The sequence below is a fragment of the Salvelinus namaycush genome, chromosome 2 (genome assembly GCF_016432855.1).
Source record: "Salvelinus namaycush isolate Seneca chromosome 2, SaNama_1.0, whole genome shotgun sequence".
Lineage (NCBI taxonomy): Eukaryota > Metazoa > Chordata > Actinopteri > Salmoniformes > Salmonidae > Salvelinus > Salvelinus namaycush.
Window position 1 is genome coordinate 59,271,637 of NC_052308.1, and position 10,319 is coordinate 59,281,955.

Below are 10,319 nucleotides of genomic sequence, written 5' to 3' on the forward strand. Positions count from 1 at the left end.
AAAAACAAAAAGCTCAAATGTGTCCCTGTGGCAACTTGAATGTCTCCCTACAATTGTCATTGAATACAAAACAAGGTCACTGTGCTGAAAGCCTTCCCTTCAGAGGAGCAGAATGGTTGCTAGCTGCACAGTGCTTGTATATGAGGCACAGCACCCGGATGAAAAGGAAGGATAACTGGCGTTGACAAGTGCAGCGAAGGCACATGCAGCGCCCACAGGCTTTGTGGGAGCTCACTGTGGGGGTGCTATAATCTTTCGGCACACCACCCTTCGCACAACAACAGGCAGACAACACAACAGTACATAACACTGGAGATGTGGAGAGGAAAGGTGGTTTCTGCACTTTTGTTTTGGTTCTAAGTTACAATGCCCAAAGTTTAAGGCCAAAAGCAGTGTTGTGACTTGTTAATTAAGCTATAATTGGCTAACTATGTTTGTTGTTTGACCCTTTGAAGCACTTTTTTATTCATTATTTAAATGTAATATTGACCTTTATCTGTACCTTCTGTAGTACAGAGTCATTTTTATGCTGATAATACTGTACTTGGGCTTAGGCTAGAATGGTATCACTTGCAGCATCTATTGATTACTTTAAGGTTATCAAGACTAGCGCGTGAATCAAGACGATCTGGACCATCCTACAAAGGCCTCTGGGCCAAGTTTGCTTCCAGTGAGTTTGTGCTGTTTTACCATCCTCCAAGTCCTGTGTTCTTTTTAATATGTTAAAGGGATCTTCTCTGACTTTTTAGCCTCTATTCACAGTATTTTCCAGCAACCCTGTTGTCCGATGGTGTTTAAATCTTTGACTGTCGGGGCCTCCCGGGTGGCGCAGTGGTCTAGGGCACTGCATCGCAGTGCTAGCTGCGCCACCAGAGTCTCTGGGTTCGCGCCCAGGCTGTGTCGCAGCCGGCCGCGACCGGGAGGTCCGTGGGGCGATGCACAATTGGCCTAGCGTCGTAGGGAGGGTTTGGCCGGTAGGGATATCCTTGTCTCATCGCGCTCCAGCGACTACTATGGCGGGCCGGGCGCAATGCGCGCCAACCACGGTGTTTCCTCCGACACATTGGTGCGGCTGGCTTCCGGGTTGGAGGCGCGCTGTGTTAAGAAGCAGTGCGGCTTGGTTGGGTTGTGCTTCGGAGGACGCATGGCTTTCGACCTTCGTCTCTCCCGAGCCCGTACGGGAGTTGTAGCGATGAGACAAGATAGTAATTACTAGCGATTGGATACCACGAAAATTGGGGAGAAAAGGGGATAAATTAAAAAAAATAATAATAATAATCTTTGACTGTCTGGCAACCATTAGGCAACTGCGGGGGATGACATTTCTACTGCTGAGAAGTTGTATTAGAATAACATTCAGAAAGCGGAGTCATCCACATCATTGTTTTGAACCAAAACAATGCACATTTCTAGTGTTATTCAGTCATATCTATTTTCTGTTTTCAATTTGATATGACTCAGCTGGCTGTGGGTAGGACTGTATTGTAGAGTGAATAATGGTGCACACAGAGGTTAAAGGTATACTCGGCAATATGACATCATACACAGTGGGGCGACTTCCTGCTTACAGAGATTAACAACAGGATTAAAAGTAATAGTACGTTTTTACAGTACCCAAAACCAGTCTGGGATTTCAACTGACAATGGGTAAAAAAAAGCCTCGGCAAAAATAACTGTCAAAAATCTGTGATCTGTGATTATTTGAATCCAGTTCCTATAGTCAAGAAGACATTTCTAAAGAATCTGGTAGTATGACAGAGCATTTAGTCCCATTATCGCTAGAAAGCTTAGCCGAAAACGCCAGCAGTCCCTATGGATGGACTTGAAATCCCTAGAGACACTTCAAGTCACAAATAATTCAAACTGACTCAAAGTGACTCCCCCTATGTGAGTTTTCCTCAGTGCAGATGAAGATTCCCAGCGCTGAAGCGACTCTTGAAGTCTAACAAATAATATCTAACAATTTCGCAACATATACCCAATACACACAAATCTAAGTAAAGGAATGATGAATTAAGAACATATAAATATATGACGAGCAATGTCAGAGTGGCATAGACTAAGATACAGTAGAATAGAATACAGTATATACATATGTATTACACTACAACGATGTGGTGAGCTTTCCAGATCCATAAAACAATGTGTGTGCCTGTCTGTGTGTCTGTCTGTGTGTGTGTGTGTCTTCATCCATATCCATACATCCACAAACACACAGACCCCAGTTAACAAACAAACCACTGACCTCGTCAACGTTCTCGAAGGCATTGATGACGTCGTACGGCAGGCAGGAGAGCAGGTCGATGACGAACCACGTCTTGACGTAGTTCATCCGGATCAGTTTGGGGTCCGAGATTACCTCTCCGGCTGGCCCCACAAATGTGGTATGGAAGTTGAGCACGATGTCCACCAGAAAGATGACATCCACGATGCTGTCCACCACCAGCCAGGTGACATTGTTCTGCTTGGTCTGGAGTTTTAGAGTAGAGAATCTTTATTAGTTAAGTAGTAGAGTAGAGAATCTTTATTACTTAAGTAGTAGAGTAGAGAATCTTTATTACTTAAGTAGTAGAGTAGAGAATCCCTGAGTGGCAATTTACAGCTGGTACATAGTCAATAAAAGTACACACAAACAGAGTAAAAATTTAAAAGTAAAAAATAAACAGTTTGCTAAGGTTCGGTTTGGAGTTTAGAGTAAGGGTTAAGGTTAGAGTAAGAGTTAGGGTACGGGTTAAGGTTAGGGTAAGGGTTAAGGTTAGTGAGTAGTTGAATAGAGTTTAGACCTTGAATGAGACGTTGTAGGGCACCATGATGGCTGTGTAGAAGGTCAGGATGAGGATGACCCAGTCCCAGGTGGTCTTGAAGGCGCAGTAGTGGAGAATGATGTGGGGAGGAGTTTTAGGCGTCTCCTGCTTGTACTGCGGGAGGATGTCTGAGCCCAGCTGGAGGACCTAAGTTTGGTTAAGAAACGGTTGGTAACGAGTCATGAATGAGTCAGTGTTTTGGCAGCTAGCTACCTTTAATTAGCCTGGTGGATATAGCCTGATCGCTGCGTAGAATAGTGACCGCGATCAGACTGGTTCCACAAGGCTAACAGTGAATTGGACCAGTGTGCAATTTGATTCTCCTGCTATTCACCATTCCAGGTGTGCTTTTTTACCTAGTGTACACAAAATTATGACAACATTTTAGTTTGTTATGACAGTGTCTTATTGTATGAGAGCGATAACTTTGACATAACACTCATAATAGAACATACTAAGTCATGGCAATTTAATGACCACATTCTGTAGTCTTTTGGACCACACAAAGACAGTTCAGTGTTGCTTGATTTCATCTCTCGGTATCTCTTGGATAGTGTGACATAACTCTCTATCCCAATCAATATAACATACAAATTAAGAGTGGACTTCCTCTCTCCCTCATATATTTCTTTAAATAAATTGATGGAACTTTCCAGGATCAACAAATAAACAAACGATAGCCATTTTGTTTTACCTAAGCTAGCAATCACATCTCCCCATTAGTAAACAGAGCACCTTATCTGACCATCTAAAAACACAATTAGCTTTTCCACCATTTTTCAAGAAACAGGATGTTGCTAGAAGATGGTGGTGGTAAGACATCTTGGACTAGTCCCAGAAGATGTCAGAGGAGATATCTACCCAAACAGTCAGTCCCCTTGGGATATCAGAGGACTAGAGACTTTATTTCTAGCCTTGCGATTTTCAGAGGACTAAGGACTATTCAATCAAACCAGCATTGCAGTATGGTATATACACTGTAGACAGTAGCATAGACGGCTCCCTTATTCAGAGTAAAAAAAGTGTACAGTAATAATCAAGTCCGTAAACAAGTCAAACATTGCTGAGGCAGATTTAATTGAATCCTGCTCTTGTCGACATCTCGGTCCTTTTATGCACTGATTATAAGTCACTCTGGATGAGAGAGTCTGCTAAATGAGTAATGTAAATGTACATTTAGGTTACACAACTCCACAGCAAAGGTAATAGGACAGGGTTCCCCAATGGGCGGCCCACGGGACAAATTCTTTGTCAAATACTATATCTGTTTCGGCTTCTTGCGGTCAATTTGCAGTGTACAGATTATTTATAATTATGTTCCTGCTCCCCGACCATGCGCTCAAGCCCACAGATGAATGTAATTGGGGACTTCTGCCATAAGGGTTTATGGTCAGGACTATATATAGAGTGATCCTTCATATTAGAGTCGTGTCTGTCTGCAGAGTTACAGTTGCCCAGGTGGCCAAGGGCTTGCGGTCTACTGCTTTGGGAACAGAAAGACACACTTCATTTAGCTCAGAAGTAGCGGGTGAGTTCGGGGACAGGATTAGGCATTTCATCTGAAGCTAAACAGAAGCGGGCTTGGAAATACGAGACGGTTGCTCCTTCCAGAAACACTTAGGCGGATGAGTGCTTATCAACAGGGACAGAGGCACACACTCTACCTCAGCAAGACGAGAGTGCTTGTGGACGTTCTCGCCCTTGTGGACGGTGGGCGCCAGCTGCTGCAACACTCCCCGGCTGCTCGTCAGAGCCCGTGTGAGCCGAGCGAATTTACCCCATCCTGAATGACAGAGTCAAAGAAATGTGGAATACCAAATCAACCCATATCCACTCCCTTTAGCCTTGAAATCAAGACTGAATCATGCTGCATTTCAACAAATGTGACACAGAGCTAAATTCTGTCTGAGTTTTCAGGCTACTACTCCCTAGGCATATCTGTAAATCTGAAAAGATTCGATAGGTGTATTCAGTATTGAGGAAATTCTTCATAGCTTATTAGATGGCAAATGGAACTATTACCATATGCGTATACCTATCCATTTCTTTCAGATCTACACGAACTGCCTAAAGACAAGGGCTAGCTAGTGGTTGATTCGGAATTCTGAGAAAGTCCAACATTACTGGCTCAAATTATCAGACAAAAATGTAAGTCGTAATGTGAAATGCTGCACTGTGGTATGTCTCTCAATAATGTCAGCAACCCACATTTGTAGCTCTCCAACACCAATTGTATCTACTATCCTCAGCTTGATCCTGTCCTCATTGAAACAGAATCTTCCTTAGATGATCTGAAATTCAGTGTCACGCCAACCTTTCACAGAGTCATCCTCAATGGGCTGTTTGAATGCGGTGATGTCACTGAAAGTGCACAGAAACAACACCACCTTGTCCTGCTCATTCCTGATAGGTGCGATCTTTACAAAGAACCACACCGGCATCCCTGTAGGAAACACAAAATGACGTTATGATATCTGTTCATATTCTAATGTCTCTCATAAGTAATTGATGTAGCAATTAAATGTGACATGATTCAATCAACAGAGAGCAAAGAAACACTTACGATTCTTCTTATACATGAGAATTTCGAACGAATTCGTCTCGTAATTCTCAAAGGTCTGTTGCACTTTCTCACCCGTCTCCTTGTCTGTGAGCTCCCCATACATGAAACTGAAAATTGCATTGTTGGTGCTAATTTACATACAAAACAAATAAAACTGGATAATACATTCAGATTCTTGAAACGAATTATCCAAGCTTCAAAGGCCTCACGAAAAACATTGCGGCTCACAAATAACATGGTTAAGCCATCTGCATAAGCACTGGTCACAGCGAATGTCATGTTGAATTGACATAAATACAAAGTATGTGTGCTACTTCAAAGGCACATTTGAATTCCTTAGTGCCTACATCGTTTTCTCCCATTCCAAAACACTCGACTGCTGTAGACTGAAATAACCTGAATTTGCATGGAACAAACATTGTCAACTTATGTCTTATTTGTATTGGAGTAATAATATGATTACTAATGTATAGAATGTACTGTATGTTTATGCATTTATAGGCCAGTCTCCCGAACCCAGATTAAGCCTATTCCTGGACTAAAAATCCCTTTTATTATATATTTCCCATTGAATATGCCTTTAAATTGGACAATCTGCAGTTCAGACAATAAAGCGGGCACCCTGCCATTGTTTTTGGTTAACAAGCTGTGGGATGGGGCTGGAGAAATGTTACCACTCTCAAATTCATGGACAGCGCTATGGATACAAGGATTGACCATCTGTGGTATTAAAATGATTGTTTTAACCATGTTTTGAGGCTATACAGTGTTTGTTTACAATAACAATCTTTACAAACAAAGGAGTAAAACAAGCTTTTATTTTGGGCTCTGATGGGGTATGACAGTTGAACAGCTAATGAGGCATCTATAAGTTATATTCAAGAATCAATGGGTATATATAATAATTGAAATCTAAAAATGGATGTAGCAAGTGCAGATTGCCCCTTTAAATCCAGGTGTAGGTTTAATCTGGGTCCAGGAAACCAGCCCGATATGTTTATATGTTCATGTAGATATACTGTATTTACACTCTACTGTATAGTATTGCTGTCAGTGAAACAAAATGCTGACCCACAAAATCAGTGGTGCCATAATGCAGTCATAAGTACCTGCAGGTGCTACTTTTCTGCATGACCTCAGCACGGTGGTAACCGGAGAGCTTGCAGAAGCCGTCGTTGCTGTACACAATGGGCCAGTCCACAATCTGGGCATTGCCCAGAACAAAGTTGGTATCTGCCCAGGGAGGGAAAACAACATGAAACCTGGTTCAGAAAGAACTGATAGAAACTACTACAGCACTAGTAACTGTCTGTAACTCAGTATTTTACTTGGAAGTTATAAGGTAACTGGACATAGGCCTACTTGTCTTTATTTCATGAAATCATTATTGTACTTTTACATTTAAATTGAAAACATGGCTCAAATCTATCCAAACCTGTACACATAAGTTATCTGTGGTTCCTCGTGTGTAAGGTGACAGTTGATGATAGTTTTTTTAATACAAATATGTTGTTGTTGTTAGAATGATATATTATTGGATGTAATGTATTTGTATTTTGTATTGTTTTAGTGAGTATGTGTATTGTGGCTGTGTAACTGCCCTTACTTACCTTCCCTGGGACTACAGGTGCAAATTAGCTTTTGGCAAATCCCGGTACATTTACATAGATGTTGCATTATTGTAATATTGATGTTGATTGTGTTTTGTACCCTATATTATAAAAATAAATATATAAAAATAAATGTTTAATCAAAATTGGTAGTCAGCTAACAAGTTAGAGTTAGGTAAAACCAAGTATTACTGTAATGCTGAGCATTACGGCATATTGTTGAGTAATAACTTACCATCTACAGTACATCTATTTATCTATCTAGATAAATATCAGGCAGACAAAACACGGCTGAGGACACAGCTATTGCAATTGTGAGGTATTTTAGTTCATTTGAAGCATACTTAATATACTACCATACTTTTAAATATGTACTGCCAACTATAGTATGTGAATGTCGAATTTATTGGACACTATAGAAACAGGTGAAAGGAAGCATCTGAAGCTTTGCCATGATGATATACAGCATATTGGCAAAGATGTTTTACTTGTTGTGGAAACTGAATCCGAGGCTACTGCAACAAGGTTGAGAGAAGAGGGGAAACGTGACAGTGGAATCAATATGCTGTACACAAAATCCAACACTTTCACTGTTGTCTTACAAATGATAGTTCTATTATGGCTAGAGCCCGGCCGATATGACTAATACATCATCTGCCAATATTATTGGTCAATATTAACCTGATTATTGCATACTTTTTCATTTGCAGAAATCTACTACATCGAACCAGTTGAATCTTAGACAGTGTTTAAAGGGGTTACGATACGACACCATATATCCCTCTTGTGTAGTATTGGACAGATTCAGGTGCCGGTATCCATTGTACCACAACTTTAAGCCTGGTAAATTGGGTCTTGTCTGTTTCAGTGCAACCTGACTAACATTATCATTGGCTGGGGCAGTGGTACCAATCATTATAACATTGTCTATCATTGGCTCGGTAGGCAGTGATACAGCAGTAGCAGTGACCTCAGAAGGTGCTGTGTTTAATCGCCAGGCATCACTTGTAAGACTACATTCATTACAGTGTCATTAAATGGCCCAGTTCGAGGTGATGAGCCAGCACATTTCAAGCAGCTGGGTGTTATGCCCTTTGACCTTAGCTGCCCCATTCCTGAAAAACTCTAAGCAAACTATGAGCGGGGACTACCCCATTTGTGAAGTGGTCTTGGTACCATTATACATAACCTATGTGTCTATAATGGGGTGGGGGTAGAGAGAGCATAAGATGTTTTCCTCTCTTGTCTTTCACGTTCAGGGGATGGATGTTTGTTTCAAGCGTTTCAGATCAGGAGTACTGATCTAGGATCAGGTCCACCCTGTCATCTTATTCATCTTATTCATTGTGATCTAAAAGGCAATAAACGCTGATCCTAAATCCCCCATTACAGTATACTTAATCTCGCTCTTATCTTAAGGAAATATGTATTCTTCATACATATTGACAACACAGACCGTCACGAGACCATCACGAGACCATCACAGACATTGGGTATGTCAAACATAATGTTTCACAAGACTGACACAACGCCTTGAAAACATGGGGAGTAGTAGGGAACCTGGAGGGAGTTTATCTACTAGAGTCTATTCCACATAGGATAGTATCAGGAATGAAAACTGGGGAAGCAAGTGCAGGGAATATTTGAGGGTGAAGCTATTCACCATATGCGATTATAAGAAAAATGGGTCTACAGAACACAAACAAGTCTATGGTGGATGATTTGGGGAAGAACATAAAGGGGACATTACACTACTTTAAAACATTGTTTATACCTGTCTGTCTATGTGATAATGTCCAAACTGAAAAGTTAAAAAGAAAAGTGGTTAAAGCAAGAGGCTAAAAACAGTGTTAAAAACAGATAAATGAATTAACCAAAACAAAAGCTCCCGTGGCAAGCATGTCACTTTCTGAATAAGTCAACGGATTCATTTTGCCCAACAAGTCTGGGTGCTTCCACAAACCAACAAATTCTAGACTATCTGAAAAACACTTGTAATTTGGGTTTAAAACATGAATCGAATAAGTATGTCATGAGGAAAATGTTCATCTACTAATTTAGTTATGTAATGCACAAATCATGTGGAATACAGTGGATGTTTTGGTTTATTTTTAGGTGCAGTAAAGGTGACTGGTAAGGAATACCAATGGTAGACACAGCTACTCATTCGAGTTGTTTGTTGTAAAGACAACATCAATTAAATGCAATTAGTTTTAATTGTTTAATCATTATTTTCATAGCATGCTGGCTGTATAAATGTATAAATCAAATAGGCGAATCAAAAATTATTAAAAAACGGTGTCAATTGACGGTTAGTTGTCCTGAGAGTTTTGGCTATAATTAAATCCATGTTTTTCAATGATTGGCCAATAGGCTATCATCCACAGTGTTTCTTCCTACAAAATAAAAACGAACACATTCCTACCATTGGATCGTCGGACGATGTTCTCGAGAAAAGTGTTTTGTGGGGCCACAAGTCCTCGACGTCCACCTGCCATTCCGCCTTGTCATTCAACGTCGGTAAGAAGAGAACGCTTTTAGAGTGAAAGGATGCCTGAAGTATCCGTAGTACGATACAGCTGCTCAAATCTCCACTCTGCTGCTTGCATGGTCCCTGTTCTGCTTAGATATGATGAGCGGAAGAATCCCTCAACTCATGCTGTTCGACCGCACGTTCCGTGGCTGTGCTCCCCCTGTTGAAGACGGGATGCATGCAGAGAGCGCATCACCTGTCTCTCGTCTGACATCTTTGCACATGGGTACCCCAACCGGGTACCCTCACCCCCACAATCGTGTGAAGGAATACCGAGTAGGCTACTAACAGCCCTGCGTTTAGGCTATGAAGCACAGGTTATGCCTTCACCTGGAACCCAAAAATTGAAAACGGACTGGAAATGAGATTTTTTTGCGCAGTGGAAAAGAACACAGCTATAGCTTGCACTTCACACTGGTTGGTTGTGCGTCCTCCTCGCCTTTTTTTGATGCATGAACATGGGTTTATAGGGGAATTCGAGGAGGTAGCCCATATTCAGAAGTGCAAGGACTGGCATCCCAAGGACGCCACACAGTTGGACACAACACACACACACAGAGACAGAGGGAACAGGGTTGGGTAGGTTAGGCTACTTTCTAAATGTAATGTGTTAGTTACTAGTTACCTGTCCAGAATTTCAATCAGTGAGGTAACTTTTGGATTACACCAAACTCAGTAACTAATCTGATTACTTTCAGTTACTCTTGGATTACTTTCCCTTTAAAGGAACACTCCACCCAAAAACTCTTGGTATTTGTTTTATTAGTCCATTGTTGATATCGTCCAAAAATGTTTTGCATCATACCAGC

General features: G+C 41.2%; 1 protein-coding gene across 1 annotated transcript in view; it reads right to left on the reverse strand.

The window, feature by feature from the left end:
- kcnh1b (potassium voltage-gated channel, subfamily H (eag-related), member 1b) overlaps positions 1–9,475 on the reverse strand; it is a 59,709-nt gene extending 50,234 nt beyond the window's left edge. The window contains exons 1-7 of the mRNA XM_038966374.1: positions 9,403–9,475; positions 6,477–6,600; positions 5,368–5,474; positions 5,119–5,247; positions 4,469–4,587; positions 2,784–2,951; positions 2,246–2,470 (exon numbers count right to left, since the gene is read on the reverse strand). Coding sequence (XP_038822302.1) covers positions 2,246–2,470; positions 2,784–2,951; positions 4,469–4,587; positions 5,119–5,247; positions 5,368–5,474; positions 6,477–6,600; positions 9,403–9,475 — 945 coding nt within the window. The remainder of the gene's footprint in view (positions 1–2,245; positions 2,471–2,783; positions 2,952–4,468; positions 4,588–5,118; positions 5,248–5,367; positions 5,475–6,476; positions 6,601–9,402) is intronic.
- Between the last annotated feature and the right edge of the window lie 844 nt (positions 9,476–10,319).